The following is a 27,571-nucleotide window of genomic DNA, read 5'->3' on the forward strand; positions in this document are numbered from 1 at the left end:
AGTAAGACTGGCCACACAAGCAGTAAGACTGGCCCCACAAGCAGTAAGACTGGCCCCACAAGCAGTAAGACTGGCCCCCAAGCAGTAAGACTGGCCCCACAAGCCTTAATACTGGCCCCCAAGCAGTAAGACTGGCCCCACAAGCAGTAAGACTGGCCCCACAAGCAGTAAGACTGCCCCACAAGCCTTAATACTGGCCCCCAAGCAGTAAGACTGGCCCCACAAGCAGTAAGACTGGCCCCCCAAGCAGTAAGACTGGCCCCCCAAGCAGTAAGACTGGCCCCACAAGCAGTAAGACTGGCCCCACAAGCAGTAAGACTGGCCCCACAAGCAGTAAGACTGGCCCCACAAGCAGTAAGACTGGCCCCCAAGCAGTAAGACTGGCCCCACAAGCCTTAATACTGGCCCCCAAGCAGTAAGACTGGCCCCACAAGCAGTAAGACTGGCCCCACAAGCAGTAAGACTGCCCCACAAGCCTTAATACTGGCCCCCAAGCAGTAAGACTGGCCCCACAAGCAGTAAGACTGGCCCCCCAAGCAGTAAGACTGGCCCCCCAAGCAGTAAGACTGGCCCCCCAAGCAGTAAGACTGGCCCCACAAGCAGTAAGACTGGCCCCACAAGCAGTAAGACTGGCCCCACAAGCAGTAAGACTGGCCCCACAAGCAGTAAGACTGGCCCCCAAGCAGTAAGACTGGCCCCACAAGCAGTAAGACTGGCCCCCAAGCAGTAAAACTGGCCCCACAAGCAGTAAGACTGGCCCCACAAGCCTTAAGACCGCTGAACAATTAATCAAAAGGCTACTCGCTGTTTAATATCTATGCATAGTCAGTTTACAAATTACCTCAACTAACCTGTGCCCCTGCACATAGACTCTGTACTGTAATACCCTGTATATAACCTCCACATTGACTCTGTACCGTAATACCCTGTATATAACCTCCACATAGACTCTGTACTGTAATACCCTGTATATAACCTCCACATTGACTCTGTACCGGTACCCCCTGTATATAGCCTCCACATTGACTCTGTACTGTAATACCCTGTATATAGCCTCCACATTGACTCTGTACCGTAATACCCTGTATATAGCCTCCACATTGACTCTGTACCGTAACACCCTGTATATAACCTCCACATTGACTCTGTACCGTAACACCCTGTATATAGCCTCCACATTGACTCTGTACCGTAATACCCTGTATATAGCCTCCACATTGACTCTGTACCGTAATATCCTGTATATAACCTCCACATTGACTCTGTACCGTAATACCCTGTATATAGCCTCCACATTGACTCTGTACCGTAATACCCTGTATATAGCCTCCACATTGACTCTGTACCGTAATACCCTGTATATAGCCTCCACATTGACTCTGTACCGTAATACCCTGTATATAGCCTCCACATTGACTCTGTACCGTAATACCCTGTATATAGCCTCCACATTGACTCTGTACCGTAACACCCTGTATATAGCCTCCACATTGACTCTGTACCGTAATACCCTGTATATAGCCTCCACATTGACTCTGTACCGTAATACCCTGTATATAGCCTCCACATTGACTCTGTACCGTAATACCCTGTATATAGCCTCCACATTGACTCTGTACCGTAATACCCTGTATATAGCCTCCACATTGACTCTGTACCGTAATACCCTGTATATAGCCTCCACATTGACTCTGTACCGTAATACCCTGTATATAGCCTCCACATTGACTCTGTACCGTAATACCCTGTATATAGCCTCCACATTGACTCTGTACCGTAATACCCTGTATATAGCCTCCACATTGACTCTGTACCGTAATACCCTGTATATAGCCTCCACATTGACTCTGTACCGTAATACCCTGTATATAGCCTCCACATTGACTCTGTACCGTAATACCCTGTATATAGCCTCCACATTGACTCTGTACCGTAATACCCTGTATATAGTCTCCACATTGACTCTGTACCGTAATACCCTGTATATAGCCTCCACATTGACTCTGTACCGTAATACCCTGTATATAGCCTCCACATTGACTCTGTACCGTAATACCCTGTATATAGCCTCCACATTGACTCTGTACCGTAATACCCTGTATAAAGCCTCCACATTGACTCTGTACCGTAATACCCTGTATATAGCCTCCACATTGACTCTGTACCGTAATACCCTGTATATAGCCTCCACATTGACTCTGTACCGTAATACCCTGTATATAGCCTCCACATTGACTCTGTACCGTAATACCCTGTATATAGCCTCCACATTGACTCTGTACCGTAATACCCTGTATATAGCCTCCACATTGACTCTGTACCGTAATACCCTGTATATAGCCTCCACATTGACTCTGTACCGTAATACCCTGTATATAGCCTCCACATGGACTCTGTACCGTAATACCCTGTATAAAGCCTCCACATTGACTCTGTACCGTAACACCCTGTATATAGCCTCCACATTGACTCTGTACCGTAACACCCTGTATATAGCCTCCACATTGACTCTGTACCGTAATACCCTGTATATAACCTCCACATTGACTCTGTACCGTAACACCCTGTATATAGCCTCCACATTGACTCTGTACCGTAATACCCTGTATATAGCCTCCACATTGACTCTGTACCGTAATACCCTGTATATAACCTCATTATTTATTGTGTTACTTTATTATTATAAAAAATATATAAATGTTTTACTTTAGTTTATTTAGTAAATATTTTCTTAACTCTATTTCTTGAACTGCATTGTTAGTTAAGGGCTTGTAAGTAAGGATTTCAGGGTAAGGTGAGTTGTATACCTGTTGTATTTGGTGCATGTGACAAATAACATTTGATTTATAAAGTCACTTTCCATTAATAAAAGCATTGCCCCAAACGGCTAACCACTTCCAACTGTTGACACTCAGTCGTTCACATTTCATAAACCCCCAACCCACAGCATTTCTGAGAATGGTAGAATGGTAGTATGGTAGTATGGTCAGTCAGGTATTTGGGAGTCCAAAGAAGATGAAGGAAGTCAAAGGCAAATTGCCAGAATAGGGAAATTACTCATGATATTTCTTGGGAGAATTCTAACATTTCTACACAAGAGATGGATAGTTATAACACACACAGGGTGGGAGAGCGAAAGGAGGGTGGGAGAGCAAAGGGAGGGAAGAGGGGAGAGAGAGGAGGGAAGAGGGGAGAGAGAGGAGGGAAGAGAGAGGAGGGAAGAGGGGAGAAAGAGGAGGGAAGAGGGGAGAGAGAGGAGGGAAGAGGGGAGGGGAGAGGGGAGAGAGAGGAGGGAAGAGGGGAGGGGAGAGAAGGCAGGGTGGGAGAGAGAAGGCAAGGTGGGAGAGAGAAGGCAGGGTGGGAGAGAGAAGGCAAGGTGGGAGAGAGAAGGCAAGGTGGGAGAGAGAAGGGAGGGTGGGAGAGAGAAGTCAAGGTGGGAGAGAGAAGGCAAGGTGGGAGAGAGAAGGGAGGGTGGGAGAGAGAAGGGAGGGTGGGAGAGAGAAGTCAAGGTGGGAGAGAGAAGTCAAGGTGGGAGAGAGAAGGGAGGGTGGGAGAGAGAAGGGAGGGTGGGAGAGAGAAGGCAAGGTGGGAGAGAGAGCACTGGTTGGTGTTCTGCGTGGTCCTCCCTGCTAGAATCTGCAGGAGAAATCTGATCTACGTTGGAGGTGGACCAAGTGCATAGCCTGGGCTGGACCCAGCGCATAATCTGGGTTGGACCCAGTGCATAATCTGGGCTGGACCCAGCGCATAGTCGGAGGTGAACCACAGTTCACCGAGAGACACACACGCCACCATATACGCTACCGCCACCCACCCATCTCAGAGGAGAATGCAGCCACACAGGCTCCTCCATCTACGCCCCAAGGCCTGGCTCAAACTTAAATAAGCAAGGCCTGTAACACACACTGTGTTTCTCAGCACTCAAAGATTCTCTGTGATTTACAGGAAATGCCTGCATTTTAACATTTACATTTGAGTCATTTAGCAGACGCATTTATCCGGAGCGACTTACCGTGCATTCAGCTTAATTAAGATCACTAGGTGGGACAACCACATATCTCTGTCATAGTACATTTTTCCTCAACAAAGCAGCTGTGTTCTTTCGACAAAAAAAAACAAAAACATAGCAAAATGAAGCCCCCTAAGTCCATATATCTCTACGGTTATTCACCTGAAGCCCCCTAAGTCCATATATCTCTACAGTTATTCACCTGAAGCCCCCGAAGTCCATATATCTCTACGGTTATTCACCTGAAGCCCCCTAAGTCCATATATCTCTACAGTTATTCACCTGAAGCCCCCGAAGTCCATATATCTCTACGGTTATTCACCTGAAGCCCCCGAAGTCCATATATCTCTACGGTTATTCACCTGAAGCCCCCGAAGTCCATATATCTCTACGGTTATTCACCTGAAGCCCCCGAAGTCCATATATCTCTACGGTTATTCACCTGAAGTCCATATATCTCTACGGTTATTCACCTGAAGCCCCCGAAGTCCATATATCTCTACGGTTATTCACCTGAAGCCCCCGAAGTCCATATATCTCTACGGTTATTCACCTGAAGCCCCCGAAGTCCATATATCTCTACGGTTATTCACCTGAAGCCCCCGAAGTCCATATATCTCTACGGTTATTCACCTGAAGCCCCCGAAGTCCATATATCTCTACGGTTATTCACCTGAAGTCCATATATCTCTACAGTTATTCACCTGAAGCCCCCGAAGTCCATATATCTCTACGGTTATTCACCTGAAGCCCCCTAAGTCCATATATCTCTACGGTTATTCACCTGAAGCCCCCTAAGTCCATATATCTCTACGGTTATTCACCTGAAGCCCCCTAAGTCCATATATCTCTACGGTTATTCACCTGAAGCCCCCGAAGTCCATATATCTCTACGGTTATTCACCTGAAGCCCCCGAAGTCCATATATCTCTACGGTTATTCACCTGAAGCCCCCTAAGTCCATATATCTCTACGGTTATTCACCTGAAGCCCCCTAAGTCCATATATCTCTATGGTTATTCACCTGAAGCCCCCGAAGTCCATATATCTCTACGGTTATTCACCTGAAGTCCATATATCTCTACGGTTATTCACCTGAAGCCCCCGAAGTCCATACATCTCTACGGTTATTCACCTGAAGCCCCCGAAGTCCATATATCTCTACGGTTATTCACCTGAAGTCCATATATCTCTACGGTTATTCACCTGAAGCCCCCGAAGTCCATATATCTCTACGGTTATTCACCTGAAGTCCATATATCTCTACAGTTATTCACCTGAAGCCCACGATGTCCATATATCTCTACGGTTATTCACCTGAAGCCCCCGAAGTCCATATATCTCTATGGTTATTCACCTGAAGCCCCTGAAGTCCATATATCTCTACAGTTATTCACCTGAAGCCCCTGAAGCCCATATATCTCTACAGTTATTCACCTGAAGCCCCTGAAGTCCATATACAGTGCCTTGCGAAAGTATTCGGCCCCCTTGAACTTTGCGACCTTTTGCCACATTTCAGGCTTCAAACATAAAGATATAAAACTGTATTTTTTTGTGAAGAATCAACAACAAGTGGGACACAATCATGAAGTGGAACGACATTTATTGGATATTTCAAACTCTTTTAACAAATCAAAAACTAAAAAATTGGGCGTGCAAAATTATTCAGCCCCTTTACTTTCAGTGCAGCAAACTCTCTCCAGAAGTTCAGTCAGGATCTCTGAATGATCCAATGTTGACCTAAATGACTAATGAGGATAAATACAATCCACCTGTGTGTAATCAAGTCTCCGTATAAATGCACCTGCACTGTGATAGTCTCAGAGGTCCGTTAAAAGCGCAGAGAGCATCATGAAGAACAAGGAACACACCAGGCAGGTCCGAGATACTGCTGTGAAGATGTTTAAAGCCGGATTTGGATACAAAAAGATTTCCCAAGCTTTAAACATCCCAAGGAGCACTGTGCAAGCGATAATATTGAAATGGAAGGAGTATCAGACCACTGCAAATCTACCAAGACCTGGCCGTCCCTCTAAACTTTCAGCTCATACAAGGAGAAGACTGATCAGAGATGCAGCCAAGAGGCCCATGATCACTCTGGATGAACTGCAGAGATCTATAGCTGAGGTAGGAGACTCTGTCCATAGGACAACAATCAGTCGTATATTGCACAAATCTGGCCTTTATGGAAGAGTGGCAAGAAGAAAGCCATTTCTTAAAGATATCCATAAAAAGTGTAGTTTAAAGTTTGCCACAAGCCACCTGGGAGACACACCAAACATGTGGAAGAAGGTGCTCTGGTCAGATGAAACCAAAATTGAACTTTTTGGCAACAATGCAAAACGTTATGTTTGGCGTAAAAGCAACACAGCTCATCACCATGGTTTGGGCAGCATCATGGTTTGGGCCTGCTTTTCTTCAGCAGGGACAGGGAAGACGGTTAAAATTGATTGGAAGATGGATGGAGCCAAATACAGGACCATTCTGGAAGAAAACCTGATGGAGTCTGCAAAAGACCTGAGACTGGGATGGAGATTTGTCTTCCAACAAGACAATGATCCAAAACATATAGCAAAATCTACAATGGAATGGTTCAAAAATAAACATATCCAGGTGTTAGAATGGCCAAGACAAAGTGCAGACCTGAATCCAATCGAGAATCTGTGGAAAGAACTGAAAACTGCTGTTCACAAATGCTCTCCATCCAACCTCACTGAGCTCGAGCTGTTTTGCAAGGAGGAATGAGAAAAACTTCAGTCTCTCGATGTGCAAAACTGATAGAGACATACCCCAAGCGACTTACAGCTGTAATCGCAGCAAAAGGTGGCGCTACAAAGTATTAACTTAAGGGGGCTGAATAATTTTGCACGGCCAATTTTTCAGTTTTTGATTTGTTAAAAAAGTTTGAAATATACAATAAATGTCGTTCCACTTCATGATTGTGTCCCACTTGTTGTTGATTCTTCACAAAAAAATACAGTTTTATATCTTTATGTTTGAAGCCTGAAATGTGGCAAAAGGTCGCAAAGTTCAAGGGGGCCGAATACATTCGCAAGGCACTGTATCTCTACAGTTATTCACCTGAAGCCCCTGAAGCCCATACATCTCTACAGTTATTCACATGAAGCCCCTAAAGTCCATATATCTCTACAGTTATTCACCTGAAGCCCCTGAAGCCCATATATCTCTACAGTTATTCACCTGAAGCCCCTGAAGTCCATATATCTCTACAGTTATTCACCTGAAGCCCCCGAAGTCAATATATCTCTACAGTAATTCACCTCAAGCCCCTGAAGTCCATATATCTCTAAGGTTATTCACCTGAAGTCCATATATCTCTACAGTTATTCACCTGAAGCCCCCGAAGTCCATATATCTCTACAGTTATTCACCTGAAGCCCCCGAAGTCCATATATCTCTACAGTTATTCACCTGAAGCCCCCGAAGTCCATATATCTCTATGGTTATTCACCTGAAGTCCCCAAATTAATAACAGAGAAAGAGACTGTAGAAATACTTTTACATTTGGACCATTTCTCTCCTTTTAGACAACTCTGGATTTGGATTGATACAGAGCGAATAAAACCATTTGAATCAAATCAAATCAAATGTTGTCACATGCGCCGAATACAACAGATGTAGTAGACCTTACAGTGAAATGCTGAATACAACAGGTGTAGACCTTTTTTTTTGTGATGCAACCCGTCAGGATGCTCTCGATGGTGCAGCTGTAAAACCTTTTGAGGATCTGAGGACAAATGCCAAATCTTTTCTGCCCTCTTCACGACTGTCTTGGTGTGCTTGGACCATGTTAGTTTCCTGGTGATGTGGACCCCAAGGAACTTGAAGCTCTCACCCTGCTCCACTACAGCCCCGTAGATGAGAATGGGGGTGTGCTCGGTCCTCTTTTTCCTGTAGTCCACAATCATCTCCTTTGTCTTGATCACATTGAAATGATGTATTTTGGGGTAAATCTTTTTTTGTTGTTGTTAAAATCTTTATCTCATATTTTTTATTTTCTTAGTCCAAAGTGCAAGCGCTTAGGAAATCTGTCCCTTGGTGTCTCTCAGTGTTGAGACCGAACTAACACCTGCTCACAATCCTCAAGGCCTATGGACAGAGTTTGCACACAATTGACACGCTTAGTAAACTCTCAGATCCTAAATACTGCAATTTGTGGCTGCCATAGTAACTGAGCGCTCATCCCCACAAGCCTCAGGAGTTCTGTTGAAAACCATCATATGAATTGTATCCCAAATGGCACCCTACCTATTTCATATAAAGTGCCATAGGGCTCTGGTCAAAACTAGTGCACTATATATAGGGAATAGAGTGCCATAGGGCTCAGGTCAGAAGTAGTGCACTTTGTAGGGAATAGGGTGCCATAGGGCTCAGGTCAGAAGTAGTGCACTATTGTCACACCCTGACCATAGTTTGCTTTGTATGTTTCTATGTTTTGGTTGGTCAGGGTGTGATCTGAGTGGGCATTCTATGTTGGATGTCTTGTTTGTCTATTTCTATGTCTGGCCTGATATGGTTCTCAATCAGAGGCAGGTGTTAGTCATTGTCTCTGATTGGGAACCATATTTAGGTAGCCTGGGTTTCACTGTGTGTTTGTGGGTGATTGTTCCTGTCTCTGTGTTTTGCACCAGTTAGGACTGTTTTAGGTTTTTGCACGTTTGTTGTTTTGTTAGTTTATTCGTACAGTTTCTTTATTAAAGAACAATGAATAACAACCACGCTGCATTTTGGTCCGCCTCTACTTCACCTAAAGAAAACCATTACAACAATGTAGGGAATAGGGTGCCATAGGGCTACGGGCTAAAGTAGTGCACTATATAGGGAATAGGGTGCCATAGAGCTACGGGCTAAAGTAGTGCACTATATAGGGATAGGGTGTCATAGGGCTCTAGTCAAAACTAGTGCACTATATAGGGAATAGGGTGTCATTTGGGATGTACCCATGACGTGTGAGGTATCAATCAATCAATCAAATGTATTTATAAAGCCCTTCAGCTGATGTCACAAAGGTATGCAGCTGTAGAATGTGTTTCTTGGACAGACCATAGACATGAAGCAATGAGTGGGGACATTACAGGTTGAAGGTACTGTTTGTTAACTGTCTTTCCATGTGGTCTTCAGAGGTTGGTTGGCTGGTGTTAAATTAGGTTTACGTTTGGCCTTGCGACCTACGAAGTCGATTTATAAAGCATTCCTGTGCGATAGTACATTTACATCGTGCGGGCAAATTTCATCTGTACATTTTATAACCATAAATGGAGAAGCTACGCTTCTTTAGTTGCGTTGTTTTTACGAGGGTTTCACACAGATTGAGATAGAGGTTTAGGATTGTAGTAATACCATAGAGCTTATGACCTTGTTGCTCTATTTTCCATCCATTTTGTGTACAGTACAACTTATGTTATAAAGCCTTCATAATGCTATCATAATAGTGACTTTAGTGATGTTATAATCAGTAATGACAACTGACGTCAAGCTTACGGTAACCATCTTTACACACCCAATGACATTGACCATTACCATGGTATGCTACAGTACAGAACCCTTGACTTTTTCCACATTTTCTTACGTTACAGCCTTATTCTAAAATTGATTAAATAAAAAAAAATCCTCATTAATCAACACATAATACCTGACTATGAGACTAGAAATTGAGCTTTTCTTCCAGCTTTTTCTACAACTTTATTGGAGTCCACCTGTGGTAAATTCAATTGATTGGACATGATTTGGAAATGCACACACCTGTCTATACAAGGTCCCACAGTTGACAGTGCATGTCAGAGCAAAAACCAAGCTATGAGGTTGAAGGAATTGTCCATACAGCTCCGAGACAGGATTGTGTCGAGGCACAGATCTGAATGGAACCAAAACATTTCTGCAGCATTTAAAGACCACAAGAACACAGTGGCTTCCATTCTTAAATGGAAGAAGTTTGGAACCACCAAGACTCTTCCTAGAGCTGTCCGCCCGGCCAAACCAAGCAATCAGGGGAGAAGGGCCTTGGTCGGGGAGAAGGACCTTGGTCGGGGAGGTGACAGGGAGGACAACCATTTCTGCAGCACACCACCAGGCCTTTATGGTAGAGTGGCCAGATGGAAGCCACTCCTCAGTAAAAGGCACATGACAGCCAGCTTGGAGTTTGCCAAAAGGCACCAAAAGGACTCTCAGACTATGAGAAACAAGATTCTCTGGTCTGATGAAACCAAGATTGAACTCTTTGCCAAGCTTCAAGTCTGGGCGAAACCTGGCACCATCTCTACTGTGAAGCATGGTGGTGGCAGCATCATGCCGTTGGGATGTTTTTCAGCGGCAGGGACTTGGAGACTAGTCAGGATCGACGGAAAGATGAAGGGAGGAAAGTACAGAGAGATCCTTGATGAAAACTTGCTCCAGAGCACTCAGGACCTCAGACTGGGGCAAAGGTTCACCTTCCAACAGGACAACGACTCTAAGCACACAGTCAAGACAACGCAGTAGTGGCTTCGGGACAAGTCTCTGAATGTCCTTGAGTGGCCCAGCCAGAGCCCAGACTTGAACCCGATTCAAACTGAAATCTTCATCCCTAACTACAACATTTTCAGACAAGATAGAACGGCCAAAGGGGGTGGTGTTGCAACCTACTACAGAGATAGCCTGCAGAGTTCTGTCCTACTATCCAGGTCTGTACCCAAACAATTTGAACTTTTACTTTTAAAAATCCACCTCTCTAAAAACAAGTCTCTCACCGTTGCCGCCTGCTATAGACCATCATCTGTCCCCAGCTGTGCTCTGGACACCATATGTGAACTGATTGCCCCCCATCTATCTTCGGAGCTCGTGCTGCTAGGCGACCTAAACTGGAACATGCTTAACAACCCAGCCATCCTACAATCTAAGCTTGATACCCTCAATCTCACACAAATTATTAAATGTACCTACCAGGTACCTCCCCAAAGCCATAAACACGGGCACCCTCATAGATATCAGCCTACACCTCTGCTGTTTTCAACCAAGATCTTAGCGATCACAGCCTCATTGCCTGCATCCGTAATGGGTCAGAGGTCAAACGACCTCCACTCATCACTGTCAAAGCAGGCCTTTCTAATTGACCTGGCCAGGGTATCCTGGAAGGATATTGACCTCATCCCGTCAGTAGAGGATGCTTGGTTATTTAAAAAAAAAGCTTTCTCTGATAGAGTTCAGTGTGTCAAATCAGAGGGCCTGTTGTCCGGGCCTCTGGCTGTCTCTATGGGGGTGACTCAGGGTTCAATTCTTGGACCGACTCTCTTCTCTGTATACATCAATGATGTCGCTCTTGCTGCTGGTGAGTCTCTGATCCACCTCTACGCAGATGACACCATTCTGTATACTTCTGGCCCATCTTTGGACACTGTGTTAACAACCCTCCAGACAAGCTTCAATGCCATACAACTCTCCTTCCCTGGCCTCCAATTGCTCGTAAATGCAAGTAAAACTAAATGCATGCTCTTCAACCGATCGCTGCCTGCACCTGCTCGCCCGTCCAACATCACTACTCTGGACGGTTCTGACTTAGAATATGTGGACATCATACAAATACCTAGGTGTCTGGTTAGACTGTAAACTCTCCTTCCAGACTCACATTAAACATCTCCAATCCAAAGTTAAATCTAGAATTGGCTTCCTATTTCGCAACAAAGCATCCTTCACTCATGCTGCCAAACATACCCTTGTAAAACTGACCATCCTACCGATCCTCGACTTCGGCGATGTCATTTACAAAATAACCTCCAATACTCTACTCAATAAATTGGATGCAGTCTATCACAGTGCAATCCGTTTTGTCACCAAAGCCCCATATACTACCCACCACTGCAACCTGTACGCTCTCGTTGGCTGGCCCTCGCTTCATACTCGTCGCCAAACCCACTGGCTCCAGGTCATCTACAAGACCCTGCTAGGTAAAGTCCCCCCTTATCGCAGCTCGCTGGTCACCATAGCCACACCTACCAGTAGCACGCGCTCCAGCAGGTATATCTCTCTGGTCACCCCCAAAACCAATTCTTCCTTTGGCCGCCTCTCCTTCCAATTCTCTGCTGCCAATGACTGGAACGAACTACAAAAATCTCTGAAACTGGAAACACTTATCTCCCTACTAGCTTTAAGCACCAGCTGTCAGAGCAGCTCACAGATTACTGAACCTGTACATAGCCCATCTATAATTTAGCCCAAACAACTACCTCTCCCCCTACTGTATTTATTTATTTTGCTCCTCTGCACCCCATTATTTCCATCTCTACTTTGCACATTCTTCCACTGCAAATCTACCATTCCAGTGTTTTACTTGCTATATTGTATTTACTTCGCACCATGGCCTTCTTTTGCCTTTACCTCCCTTATCTCACCTCATTTACTCACATTGTATATAGACTTATTTTCTACTGTATTATTGACTGTATGTTTGTTTTACTCCATGTGTAACTCTGTGTTGTTGTATGTGTCGAAATGCTTTGCTTTATCTTGGCCAGGTCGCAATTGTAAATGAGAACTTCTTCTCAACTTGCTTACCTGGTTAAATAAAGGTGAAATATATATTTTTTTTAATCTCTGGAGAAACCTGAAAAAAGCTGTGCAGCGACGCTCCCCATCCAACCAGACAGAGCTTGAGAGGATCTGCAGAGATTAATGGGAGAAACTCCCCTAATACAAGTGTGCCAAGCTTGTAGCGTCATACCCAAGAAGACTGGAGGCTGTAATCGCTGTCAAAGGTCAACAAAGTACTGAGTAAAGGGTCTGAATACTTACGTAAATGTAATATTTCGGTTTTTATTTGTAGTAAATTTGCTAAAATGTATAAAAACCTGTTTTTGCTTTGTCATTATGAGGTACTGTGTATAGATTGATGAGGGGGGAAAAAAATGTCATCCATTTTAGAAGAAGGCTGTAACGTAACAAAACGTGGGGTCTGAATACTTTCCGACTGCACTGTACCTGCAGGTTTTACATTCTACATTTGGCAAATGCATTTTCTGCTATCTGTTGTACGTTGACTGTTCCGCAAAATCAACCACACAGTCCCCCCCCCAAAAAAAACACACAATTCCCCCAAAAATCACACAGTTTCCCCTAAAAACCACAGTTCCCCCCCAAAAAACACACAGTTCCCCCCCAAAAACACACAGTTCCCCCCAAAAAAAACGCGGGTAAAAAAACGGTAAAGAAAATATCCCTCACTATTACAGCACAACTGCCAATGAGCCTAGTCCATTGTGTTACGTTACTCCGAATGACCTTAAATGAGCCTAGTCCATTGTGTTACGTTACTCCGAATGACCTTAAATGAGTCGAGTCCATTGTGTCACATTACTGCTAATGACCTTAAATGAGCCTAGTCCATTGTGTCACACTACTGCTAATGACCTTAAATGAGCCTAGTCCATTTTGTTACGTTACTCCAAATGGCTTTAAATGCCACGTGGCCAATATTAGCGGAGTTCAAGAGGCACATAAGATATTGACTCCTTTGAGGGAAATTGGCTCTATTTCTGACTCCTTCCTATACTGAACAAGTATTTGAGGAATGTGAATGAAATCATAGCAGTGAACTGGAACACAGACTCAAGTGCAGAGAGAAGTTGTGCCAAGTGTACAAATCTGATGTAAGGTCACAATATTTGAACACACAGAAAATAAGAAAACTGGACTGACCACTGAGCTGGTCTGGGTGTGTTACGTTACTCCGAATGACCTTAAATGAGTCGAGTCCATTGTGTGAGCATACAGACATGGTCAAGTTGCGGTCAACCTCTTTTTATTTTATTTCTTACTACGACCCATTTCCTGGAACAAGCTACCGGTTGACTGTTCAATACACATGTTCCTCGAGTTGACACAGTTCCAACATCACAATTGTCACGCCATAGAGAGGCTTTTATTATCTATTTTGGTTAGGCCAGGGTGTGACTAGGGTGGGCATTCTATGTTCATTTTCTATGTTTTGGATTTCTTTGTTTGGCCCGGGTGTGGTTCTCAATCAGAGGCAGCTGTCTATCGTTCTCTCTGATTGAGAACCATACTTAGGCAGCCTTTTTTCCCACCTGAGTGTTGGTGGGTAGTTACTTTCTGTTTTTTTGTGTTTAGCACCAGACAGAACTGTTTCTCGTGGTTGTTTTGTCATTCAGTGTTCTGTTCTATTAAATAATGATGAACACGCTGCACCACGCTTCACCTTCTTCCACCAACAGCCATTACAATAATAACATTGTTGAATTCGACGTTTGAATAGTTTATATTTCTATGTCACTATCCCCAAGGATCATAATGCGACTTAAATACAGTTTCCAGGATGGATAAAGGTAAACACTGATTAAAATATATAGATACAGATAGATACAGATATAAAGCACAATATATTTTGCGAACTGCTGTGCGACACTACCGCCCTTACAGGGGAGTGTATGCCACCCTCGTCAATCTGCCGCAATAGGCAGCCGCCTCATCCTGCCTACTGGGCAGGCCCTGGAAGCAAGTCTCTGGAGCCACTGAGCGGATGGAGTGTGTATGAATACTGCTGTAGGACTCATTGGGCCAGCACTAGCAGGTCAAACCAATAACTAAAATGAATGAGTCACTCAGAAAAAAACGAATCATGACTCTCGAGTCAGTAAAAAGAATTGTTCAAAAAGAACGAATCGTTTGCGAACTGCACATCACACACACACACACACACACACACACACACACACACACACACACACACACACACACACACACACACACACACACACACACACACACACACACACACACACACACACACACATATCCTTTGAGGTTTATCACAAGGGCAACGGTGAAAGGAGAGGCCCCACTAGGAACAATGTTATCTCACAGAGTGCTCTAACCAGGCCACACACTGCCATTTCAAAAGAGCCCATCACAGTTTTTTTCTGGATCAAAACGAGGCGTAGGTGATGGGGCATGGCCATGGGCACCAATTTTTTGTTGCTGTTTTAAAGCTAATTTCCTGCAATTCTACACATTTCTGCCATGCCTTATGCTATCTGAGTGAGTCCAACATTATAACAAAATCAATGGGGGCCCCATGCCATGACAAAAATACTCCTCAATGCATAATTCTTTGGAATTTGAGATTCTCCCTGACTGTCCAGCTTTTATTTTGGTGATTGTTAGTTCTCAAATGTGATCTTATTGAAAAATGTATATGTCTATTATATTTTCTGCATACTTTAGATCTTGTTTTACACACACACGGCCATTTCAATAGAACTCATCAATGTTCTCTCACAGAGAGCTCTAACCAGGTCACACACGGCCATTTCAATAGAACTCATCAATGTTATCTCACAGAGAGCTCTAACCAGGTCACACACGGCCATTTCAATAGAACTCATCAATGTTATCTCACAGAGAGCTCTAACCAGGTCACACACAGCCATTTCAATAGAGCCCATCAATGTTCTCTCACAGAGAGCTCTAACCAGGTCACACACGGCCATTTCAATAGAACTCATCAATGTTATCTCACAGAGAGCTCTAACCAGGTCACACACGGCCATTTCAATAGAACTCATCAATGTTATCTCACAGAGAGCTCTAACCAGGTCACACACGGCCATTTCAATAGAACTCATCGATGTTCTCTCACAGAGAGCTCTAACCAGGTCACACACAGCCATTTCAATAGAGCCCATCAATGTTCTCTCACAGAGAGCTCTAACCAGGTCACACACGGCCATTTCAATAGAGCCCATCAATGTTCTCTCACAGAGAGCTCTAACCAGGTCACACACGGCCATTTCAATAGAGTCCATCAATGTTCTCTCACAGAGAGCTCTAACCAGGTCACACACGGCCATTTCAATAGAGCCCATCAATGTTCTCTCACAGAGAGCTCTAACCAGGTCACACACAGCCATTTCAATAGAGCCCATCAATGTTCTCTCACAGAGAGCTCTAACCAGGTCACACACGGCCATTTCAATAGAGCCCATCAATGTTCTCTCACAGAGAGCACTAACCAGGTCACACACGGCCATTTCAATAGAGCCCATCAATGTTCTCTCACAGAGAGCTCTAACCAGGTCACACACGGCCATTTCAATAGAGCCCATCAATGTTCTCTCACAGAGAGCTCTAACCAGGTCACACACGGCCATTTCAATAGAGCCCATCAATGTTCTCTCACAGAGAGCTCTAACCAGGTCACACACGGCCATTTCAATAGAGCCCATCAATATTCTCTCACAGAGAGCTCTAACCAGGTCACACACGGCCATTTCAATAGAGCCCATCAATGTTCTCTCACAGAGAGCTCTAACCAGGTCACACACGGCCATTTCAATAGAGCCCATCAATATTCTCTCACAGAGAGCTCTAACCAGGTCACACACGGCCATTTCAATAGAGCCCATCAATGTTCTCTCACAGAGAGCTCTAATCAGGTCACACATTGCCTATGTTGCAATTGCTGCCATTCCCCAAATGTTCCATCTTAGCTCGTGGAGATGGATGATAGTTTATCTGCTGATTTACTCCTGGCAGAGCGCTATTAGCTACAGCCACTTTAATCTTGTGAAGGAACCAAATCTCGCTAGCCACTCCATTTGATCCTGGGGCGCAAGTGTTCGAATGGAAACTGGTTAGAAAATGTTTTATGACCTCATTTAAGCCAGTTTTTTTTTCCACGTTGGGAATCCATTCCTGATAGCTACAGTTGTAAGTAGCTTACAAGCCTGAAACAGTCGCCATTTTGTGGCTGAATTGGAGCCACAGGCCAAGACCACAGTCACCACGGGTCAGTGCTGAGGGTGCCTTCTCTAGAATACAGGCCGTTTTGGCCTTGCTACACCATTGTTATTTTAGAGAGGAGAGGACAGCCCTCCCTGCTATTATTTTGGCGGCTGGAAGTTCAGTGTGTGTGTGTGTGTGTGTGTGTGTGTGTGTGTGTGTGTGTGTGTGTGTGTGTGTGTGTGTGTGTGTGTGTGTGTGTGTGTGTGTGTGTGTGTGTGTGTGTGTGTGTGAGAGAGAGTGTGGGCTGAAGCAGAATAGACAGACAGACAGGCAGACAGGCAGACAGGCATACAGGCATACAGGCAGACAGGCAGACAGGCAGACGCCTCTTCTAATCTTGGGAAACAGTTCTCATCTCTCCTCCCTTCCACAGACACACGCTGGTACACACACACTCTACACACTCTCTCTCTCTTTCCAAAGCAGCACCACAGAGTTGGAGTCAGTATTCTCCCTCCGCAGGGCCAGACTCTACTGTTAACAACAGAGTTGGAGTCAGTATTCTCCCTCCGCAGGGCCAGACTCTACTGTTAACAAAAGAGTTGGAGTCAGTATTCTCCCTCCGCAGGGCCAGACTCTACTGTTAACAACAGAGTTGGAGTCAGTATTCTCCCTCCGCAGGGCCAGACTCTACTGTTAACAACAGAGTTGGAGTCAGTATTCTCCCTCCGCAGGGCCAGACTCTACTGTTAACAACAGAGTTGGAGTCAGTATTCTCCCTACGCAGGGCCAGACTCTACTGTTAACAACAGAGTTGGAGTCAGTATTCTCCCTCCGCAGGGCCAGACTCTACTGTTAACAACAGAGTTGGAGTCAGTATTCTCCCTCCGCAGGGCCAGACTCTACTGTTAACAACAGAGTTGGAGTCAGTATTCTCCCTCCGCAGGGCCAGACTCTACTGTTAACAACAGAGTTGGAGTCAGTATTCTCCCTCCGCAGGGCCAGACTCTACTGTTAACAACAGAGTTGGAGTCAGTATTCTCCCTCCTCAGGGCCAGACTCTACTGTTAACAACAGAGTTGGAGTCAGTATTCTCCCTCCACAGGGCCAGACTCTACTGTTAACAACAGAGTTGGAGTCAGTATTCTCCCTCCGCAGGGCCAGAATTTACTGTTAACAACAGAGTTGGAGTCAGTATTCTCCCTCCGCAGGGCCAGACTCTACTGTTAACAACAGAGTTGGAGTCAGTATTCTCCCTCCACAGGGCCAGACTCTACTGTTAACAACAGAGTTGGAGTCAGTATTCTCCCTCCGCAGGGCCAGACTCTACTGTTAACAACAGAGTTGGAGTCAGTATTCTCACTCCGCAGGGCCAGACTCTACTGTTAACAACAGAGTTGGAGTCAGTATTCTCCCTCCTCAGGGCCAGACTCTACTGTTAACAACAGAGTTGGAGTCAGTATTCTCCCTCCACAGGGCCAGACTCTACTGTTAACAACAGAGTTGGAGTCAGTATTCTCCCTCCGCAGGGCCAGAATTTACTGTTAACAACAGAGTTGGAGTCAGTATTCTCCCTCCGCAGGGCCAGACTCTACTGTTAACAACAGAGTTGGAGTCAGTATTCTCCCTCCACAGGGCCAGACTCTACTGTTAACAACAGAGTTGGAGTCAGTATTCTCCCTCCGCAGGGCCAGACTCTACTGTTAACAACAGAGTTGGAGTCAGTATTCTCACTCCGCAGGGCCAGACTCTACTGTTAACAACAGAGTTGGAGTCAGTATTCTCCCTCCGCAGGGCCAGACTCTACTGTTAACAACAGAGTTGGAGTCAGTATTCTCCCTCCGCAGGGCCAGACTCTACTGTTAACAACAGAGTTGGAGTCAGTATTCTCCCTCCGCAGGGCCAGACTCTACTGTTAACAACAGAGTTGGAGTCAGTATTCTCCCTCCGCAGGGCCAGACTCTACTGTTAACAACAGAGTTGGAGTCAGTATTCTCCCTCCGCAGGGCCAGACTCTACTGTTAACAACAGAGTTGGAGTCAGTATTCTCCCTCCGCAGGGCCAGACTCTACTGTTAACAACAGAGTTGGAGTCAGTATTCTCCCTCCGCAGGGCCAGACTCTACTGTTAACAACAGAGTTGGAGTCAGTATTCTCCCTCCACAGGGCCAGAATTTACTGAGAACAGCTTACAACGGCAGTGATGGCAGTTTGTTTTCCAACAAAGTATCTCTCAACAAAAAAAAACTTGGTTTTGTCCAAAAATAGTCAACAGTGCAGGAAAAAGAGAGGGAGAAAAAAGACAACATGTAAACAGATTTGGCCTAACGAGGTCCAGATGCCCTACCTTCGCTGGTAGCTGCATTCTTGGGAGCTTTGGTTGACGTCTGATCCGTACTTGAACTCAGGTCGGAGGAAATACTGGAGCTGCCTTTACCTAGAGGAACACAGGACCAAATCAGGACGGGACGTATCACAGTGGAACACACCACGAAAAAGCCAACCAGACAGGCAAACAATCCCACGAAAATCAACAGCGGACGGGTACACCAAGTAGTCTTTTCAGCAGTTTTAAACCAAAGTCACTAACATCCTATTTGATTCCAGGTTGAACCCTTTCCAGAGGGGTATATCTGGAATCAAAAAGGCTTTCTACTATGGGAACAGTCTAAGAACCTTTTCCACAGGGTTATATCTGGAATCAAAAAGGCTTTCTACTATGGGAACAGCCTAAGAACCCTTTCCACAGGGTTATATCTGGAATCAAAAAGGCTTTCTACTATGGGAACAGTCTAAGAACCCTTTTTTCTAAGAGTGTAGACTGGACCCAGATCTGTTTTTAGGCAACTGACATATTATTTTGAATCCCGTTTAAGGCTGAACGAGTGACACTCGTATGTCAACTTGAAAATAGATGGTTGTACCTTGACATTAACATATTCCAAATCAAGTATAACGGGGCATTCAGTATAACGGGGCATTCAGTATAACGGGGCATTCAGTATAACGGGGCATTCAGTATAATGGGGTGTAATGTGTCAAATCATGTGGTATTACTTTAACACACATACATAAGCATTGTAGTGGACAGTTCAGGTACAGTTGTAACATTAAAGAATAAACTCTTTGTTGTTTCCATCTGAGATGACAGGTTGAGATCCACTACAGGGCTAGTCCCCCTGTGGACTCTGGTTCAAAGATGACAGGTCATGGGATCCACTACAGGGCTAGTCCCCCTGTGGGCTCTGGTTCAAAGATGACAGGTCATGGGATCCACTGCAGGGCTAGTCCCCCTGTGGGCTCTGGTTCAAAGATGACAGGTCATGGGATCCACTGCAGGGCTAGTCCCCCTGTGGGCTCTGGTTCAAAGATGACAGGTCATGGGATCCACTACAGGGCTAGTCACCCCTTGTGGGCTCTGGTTCAAAGATGACAGGTCATGGGATCCACTACAGGGCTAGTCACCCCTTGTGGGCTCTGGTTCAAAGATGACAGGTCATGGGATCCACTACAGGGCTAGTCACCCCTTGTGGGCTCTGGTTCAAAGATGACAGGTCATGGGATCCACTACAGGGCTAGTCACCCCTTGTGGGCTCTGGTTCAAAGATGACAGGTCATGGGATCCACTACAGGGCTAGTCCCCCTTGTGGGCTCTGGTTCAAAGATGACAGGTCATGGGATCCACTACAGGGCTAGTCCCCCTTGTGGGCTCTGGTTCAAAGATGACAGGTCATGGGATCCACTACAGGGCTAGTCACCCCTTGTGGGCTCTGGTTCAAAGCACGGTGCCATTTGAAACACACTACAGGATCTAAGGTCAGTTATGCAGCATGTTTATAATCCCATTAACAACACAAACAAAACAGTCCTCGCTACATTTCACCATAAAAGGTGAGAGTCTTGCACCTCTAACATGATAAAACTATCCATTACAGTGCTTCTATAATGGCTATAAGGCCTCTTCTACATTACATTACAGTGCTTCTATAATGGCTATAATGCCTCTTCTACATTACATTACTTCTATAATGGCTATAAGGCCTCTTCTACCTTCAAGGCATATCCACATATGGGAGAAGTCAAAGACCGACAGACATGAGGACATGAGGAAGTGGCCTTTACACAGAATTACTTCCAGGTGACATTCCTGTCTCCTTCTCTCTCTCTTTCTCAGTCCATCCTGTTGTCAGAATAGTCCGTATGTTGTTGTTGTTTTATCAGAATAGTCCGTAGTGTTTTGCAATGTGGAGATCAAAAACGTGCTCCGTCTGTCTCAAACTATAAAGAAGTGGCCCACAAACTCTGCACAAATACAACTGAAGTACTAAGATACGATGTTATATTGTCACATACAGCAGATAGGTGCAGTGTAATGTGTTGTTTTACAGGGTCAGCCATAGTAGTACGATAGGTGTTGTTTTACAGGGTCAGCCATAGTAGTACGATAGGTGCAGTGTAATGTGTTGTTTTACAGGGTCAGCCATAGTAGTACGATAGGTGCAGTGTAATGTGTTGTTTTACAGGGTCAGCCATAGTAGTACGATAGGTGTTGTTTTACAGGGTCAGCCATAGTAGTACGATAGGTGCAGTGTAATGTGTTGTTTTACAGGGTCAGCCATAGTAGTACGATAGGTGCAGTGTAATGTGTTGTTTTACAGGGTCAGCCATAGTAGTACGATAGGTGTTGTTTTACAGGGTCAGCCATAGTAGTACGATAGGTGTTGTTTTACAGGGTCAGCCATAGTAGTACGATAGGTGTTGTTTTACTGCAGTGTAATGTGTTGTTTTACAGGTTCAGCCATAGTAGTACGATAGGTGTTGTTTTTACAGGGTCAGCCATAGTAGTACGATAGGTGCAGTGTAATGTGTTGTTTTACAGGGTCAGCCATAGTAGTACGATAGGTGATCTGGAACCATTTGACCCGGTGTAGATCAGTGATCTGGAACCAGTTGTCCCGGTGTAGATCAGTGATCTGGAACTAGTTGACCCTGTGTAGATCAGTGATCTGGAACCAGTTGACACAGTGTAGATCAGTGATCTGGAACCATTTGACTAGGTGTAGATCAGTGATCTGGAACCAGTTGACCCGGTGTAGATCAGTGATCTGGAACCATTTGACCCGGTGTAGATCAGTGATCTGGAACCATTTGACTCGGTGTAGATCAGTGATCTGGAACCAGTTGACCCGGTGTAGATCAGTGATCTGGAACCAGTTGACTAGGTGTAGATCAGTGATCTGGAACCAGTTGACACAGTGTAGATCAGTGATCTGGAACAATTTGACTCGGTGTAGATCAGTGATCTGGAACCAGTTGACCCGGTGTAGATCAGTGATCTGGAACCAGTTGACCCGGTGTAGATCAGTGATCTGGAACCATTTGACTCGGTGTAGATCAGTGATCTGGAACCAGTTGAGCCGGTGTAGATCAGTGATCTGGAACCATTTGACTCGGTGTAGATCAGTGATCTGGAACCAGTTGACCCGGTGTAGATCAGTGATCTGGAACCAGTTGACTAGGTGTAGATCAGTGATCTGGAACCAGTTGACACAGTGTAGATCAGTGATCTGGAACCATTTGACTCGGTGTAGATCAGTGATCTGGAACCAGTTGACCCGGTGTAGATCAGTGATCTGGAACCAGTTGACCCGGTGTAGATCAGTGATCTGGAACCATTTGACTCGGTGTAGATCAGTGATCTGGAACCAGTTGAGCCGGTGTAGATCAGTGATCTGGATGATAAGTTTCAGATCTAACTTGTTATTTCTGTTACCACATCTTTTTATTTTATTTTATTTCACCTTTATTTAACCAGGTAGGCTAGTTGAGAACAAGTTCTCATTTGCAACTGCGACCTGGCCAAGATAAAGCATAGCAGTGTGAGCAGACAACAAAGAGTTACACATGGAGTAAACAATTAACAAGTCAATAACACAGTAGAAACCAAAGGGGGAATCTATATACAATGTGTGCAAAAGGCATGAGGAGGTAGGCAAATAATTACTGCTCCCCCTCCATTTTTTTCTACTCCCGGTTTCCCTTCCAGTTTACAGTAATTAGAATGACTTATCTTGCCTCTAAGAAAAGCACATTTGAACTCAAGTAGCTAATTCTATTACCCACACTGGGCCTTATTATCCATGTTTAGTTGAGGTGGAAGGGGTTTTATGTGTAATTCTATGCCCCTTACTACTGATACAAGGTCCAATATTTTCTCATGACCCAAACGGTTAATGTTAAGAAGTTAATCTGATCCTAGATCTGTGGTTATGGGCATCTTATACCTCAAGCTATTGCTCCAGTGGAAATTTGCTGGTGTCATCCAACGTGAGCCAGTTGGGAGGACGACCCAAAGCGTAACCTTATAAGAAGGAGCTGGTTTATTGGTTTGCTTACCGCAGGTTTAAAACTCCAGCCAACAAGTCACTCAGCGGGAGAAGAATGTGGCAGAGGCATATTACATAAAAACTATTTTTTAAATTAGTCACTGCTCTGAGTTTTGCATTTGACAACAAATGAGAAACTAAACAATGAAATGGATCTAATACATATATATACATATATATATATATCTAACAGTGTTCAATAGTATGTAGTGTGAACAAACTTATCCACAGGGAACACAACCTGAGCCACACACAGGTCGACCAAGATTTAATTCCCAGGTGAGGCACAGTAGCCTATAGTCAGAATCTAGTCTACTGTAAATCCTTATTCTCATCTAATTCACTAACTGATCATGTTAATGTTGAACTCCACAAAGGGGTGAACGTATACCAACATAGCATCAACTATACCAGCCTCATTACTGCTGCGATCCCGGGTAGTCAACCAGGTCTCGTAATATCCAACACATACAAAATGGATGAAATATTACCGTACCATATAAATAGAATTACAGAATGTTGATTTGAATGGGGATGCATGTTCTAGAAACTTTATTTCTATGGCATTCCGAATGTATCTACAGTCTTGCGTAAGAGGCTGGTAATAACACTTCCTGTATGAGTGGCATTCTGTACAGGAAGTGGGAATGACAACTTAAGCTGGTGTTTTATCCCACCTCATTACACGGAAAACGACTTTGGTCACCAGCTGTCGATTTTTCTCTTTCACACCTCAATTAATGTTGCCGACAGCGACCGTCTAGTAAAACGGCATGAGGTTTTATAACATGACATTATACTTGTGTTCGTGGTTCAAGCCCTCCTCACTACCCAAAATGACCTTGTGCTTGTGATGCAGCTGTCAAAGCTATTTGTACCAAGAATGTTGTCCTTGTGTTAGGACAAACAAAAGGTAGCTGACTTGCTGATCACCCTTATAAAAATATACAAATATTGCAGTTTCGCATTCAACTGTAGTATTTTGGAATAACAGAATTATTGTTATTCCAGAATAACTGCAGTTGCATCTTTATTTCCGTAAGGGCAGCATATGTGGGGCGGCAGGGTAGCCTAGTGGTTAGAGTGTAGAGGCGGCAGGGTAGCCTAGTGGTTAGAGTGTAGAGGTGGCAGGGTAGCCTAGTGGTTAGAGCGTTGGACTAGTAACCGGAAGGTTGCAAGTTCAAAACCCCCGAGCTGACAAGGTACAAATCTATTGTTGTTCCCCTGACCAGGCAGTTAACCCACTGTTCCTAGGCCGTCATTGAAGATAAGAATTTGTTCTTAACTGACTTGCCTAGTTAAACAAAGGTAAATAAATGTAGCATTAAGCATTACTTTTCTCATGGGCGTTGTTCAAATACCCATACTAACATACTGTATACTACATATTTAAAAAGTATATACTAGTAGTTCATTTTTGTATACTGGAAAAGAACGGTATCCCTTCAGTTGAGTGTACTAGAGCTTCACCTGTCTACCGGAAGTTGAGGCTGTTGCTATGCAACTTCTTGCTAACTTGTTACTTTATTACATTGCTCAACATTTTTCTTCACATTTCTCATAATTAGTTAAAGCAATGAATTTGAATCTCGTCTGATTTCGGCTGCATTTATTCCACCGTTTGCTTCAAATCTGAAAATGTTGTGAAGCCACGCCCATTTTCCAAAGAATTGCATTAGGGGCCCTAAACCAACAGTAATAGTGTCCACTGCTTGTATACTTCATATTTTCGCAAATGTTGTGTGAACTAACGTTTGTACATACAATTGACCTTATTTTAGCGGCCAAAAAACATAATACTTCCAGATCAACTGTAACATCAATACCATTGTAAAGCACAATTTATCCCCTTTACAACAAAAGCATTGACGAGACCTTCATGATGCACGTCTCTGCGTGATTCAAGCAATGAGCTCCGTCGTGTGGGGAAGTGAAACCTATTGCGTGATAGTGAGAAGGAGAGATGTCATGTGGGGAAGTGAAACCTATTGCGTGATAGTGAGAAGGAGAGATGTCATGTGGGGAAGTGAAACCTATTGCGTGATAGTGAGAAGGAGAGATGTCATGTGGGGAAGTGAAACCTATTGCGTGATAGTGAGAAGGAGAGATGTCATGTGGGGAAGTGAAACCTATTGCGTGATAGTGAGAAGGAGAGATGTCATGTGGGGAAGTGAAACCTATTGCGTGATAGTGAGAAGGAGAGATGTCATGTGGGGAAGTGAAACCTATTGCGTGATAGTGAGAAGGAGAGATGTCATGTGGGGAAGTGAAACCTATTGCGTGATAGTGAGAAGAGAGAGATGTCATGTGGGGAAGTGAAACCTATTGCGTGATAGTGAGAAGAGAGAGATGGTGGGTGGGGAAGTGAAACCTATTGCGTGATAGTGAGAAGAGAGAGATGGTGGGTGGGGAAGTGAAACCTATTGCGTGATAGTGAGAAGAGAGAGATGGTGGGTGGGGAAGTGAAACCTATTGCGTGATAGTGAGAAGAGAGAGATGGTGGGTGGGGAAGTGAAACCTATTGCGTGATAGTGAGAAGAGAGAGATGGTGGGTGGGGAAGTGAAACCTATTGCGTGATAGTGAGAAGAGAGAGATGGTGGGTGGGGAAGTGAAACCTATTGTGTGATAGTGAGAAGAGAGAGATGGTGGGTGGGGAAGTGAAACCTATTGCGTGATAGTGAGAAGGAGAGATGTCATGTGGGGAAGTGAAACCTATTGCGTGATAGTGAGAAGAGAGAGATGGTGGGTGGGGAAGTGAAACCTATTGCGTGATAGTGAGAAGAGAGAGATGGTGGGTGGGGAAGTGAAACCTATTGCGTGATAGTGAGAAGAGAGAGATGGTGGGTGGGGAAGTGAAACCTATTGCGTGATAGTGAGAAGAGAGAGATGTCATGTGGGGAAGTGAAACCTATTGCGTGATAGTGAGAAGAGAGAGATGTCATGTGGGGATGTGAAACCTATTGCGTGATAGTGAGAAGAGAGAGATGTCATGTGGGGAAGTGAAACCTATTGCGTGATAGTGAGAAGGAGAGATGTCATGTGGGGAAGTGAAACCTATTGCGTGATAGTGAGAAGAGAGAGATGGTGGGTGGGGAAGTGAAACCTATTGCGTGATAGTGAGAAGAGAGAGATGGTGGGTGGGGAAGTGAAACCTATTGCGTGATAGTGAGAAGAGAGAGATGGTGGGTGGGGAAGTGAAACCTATTGCGTGATAGTGAGAAGAGAGAGATGTCATGTGGGGAAGTGAAACCTATTGCGTGATAGTGAGAAGGAGAGATGTCATGTGGGGAAGTGAAACCTATTGCGTGATAGTGAGAAGAGAGAGATGGTGGGTGGGAGAGTGAAACCTATTGCGTGATAGTGAGAAGAGAGAGATGTCATGTGGGGAAGTGAAACCTATTGCTTGATCGTGAGAAGAGAGAGATGTCATGTGGGGAAGTGAAACCTATTGCGTGATAGTGAGAAGAGAGAGATGTCATGTGGGGAAGTGAAACCTATTGCGTGATAGTGAGAAGAGAGAGATGGTGGGTGGGGAAGTGAAACCTATTGCGTGATAGTGAGAAGAGAGAGATGGTGGGTGGGGAAGTGAAACCTATTGCGTGATAGTGAGAAGAGAGAGATGGTGGGTGGGGAAGTGAAACCTATTGCGTGATAGTGAGAAGAGAGAGATGGTGGGTGGGGAAGTGAAACCTATTGCGTGATAGTGAGAAGAGAGAGATGGTGGGTGGGGAAGTGAAACCTATTGCGTGATAGTGAGAAGAGAGAGATGGTGGGTGGGGAAGTGAAACCTATTGCGTGATAGTGAGAAGAGAGAGATGGTGGGTGGGGAAGTGAAACCTATTGCGTGATAGTGAGAAGAGAGAGATGGTGGGTGGGGAAGTGAAACCTATTGCGTGATAGTGAGAAGAGAGAGATGGTGGGTGGGGAAGTGAAACCTATTGCGTGATAGTGAGAAGAGAGAGATGGTGGGTGGGGAAGTGAAACCTATTGCGTGATAGTGAGAAGAGAGAGATGGTGGGTGGGGAAGTGAAACCTATTGCGTGATAGTGAGAAGAGAGAGATGGTGGGTGGGGAAGTGAAACCTATTGCGTGATAGTGAGAAGAGAGAGATGGTGGGTGGGGAAGTGAAACCTATTGCGTGATAGTGAGAAGAGAGAGATGGTGGGTGGGGAAGTGAAACCTATTTGCGTGATAGTGAGAGAGAGAGATGGTGGGTGGGGAAGTGAACCTATTGCGTGATAGTTGAGAAGAGAGAGATGGTGGGTGGGGAAGTGAAACCTATTGCGTGATAGTGAGAAGAGAGAGATGGTGGGTGGGGAAGTGAAACCTATTGCGTGATAGTGAGAAGAGAGAGATGGTGGGTGGGAAGTGAAACCTATTGCGTGATAGTGAGAAGAGAGAGATGGTGTGGTGGGGAAGTGAAACCTATTGCGTGATAGTGAGA

At 44.8% G+C, this 27,571-nt stretch overlaps 1 protein-coding gene across 1 annotated transcript in view; it reads right to left on the reverse strand.

The window, feature by feature from the left end:
- fbxl7 (F-box and leucine-rich repeat protein 7) overlaps nucleotides 1-27,571 on the reverse strand; it is an 85,742-nt gene that overhangs the window by 39,675 nt on the left and 18,496 nt on the right. Inside the window, exon 2 of the mRNA XM_020463347.2 lies at nucleotides 19,088-19,177. Within this exon, the coding sequence (XP_020318936.1) occupies nucleotides 19,088-19,177 (90 nt within the window). The remainder of the gene's footprint in view (nucleotides 1-19,087; nucleotides 19,178-27,571) is intronic.

The sequence above is a fragment of the Oncorhynchus kisutch genome, linkage group LG27 (genome assembly GCF_002021735.2).
Source record: "Oncorhynchus kisutch isolate 150728-3 linkage group LG27, Okis_V2, whole genome shotgun sequence".
NCBI lineage: Eukaryota > Metazoa > Chordata > Actinopteri > Salmoniformes > Salmonidae > Oncorhynchus > Oncorhynchus kisutch.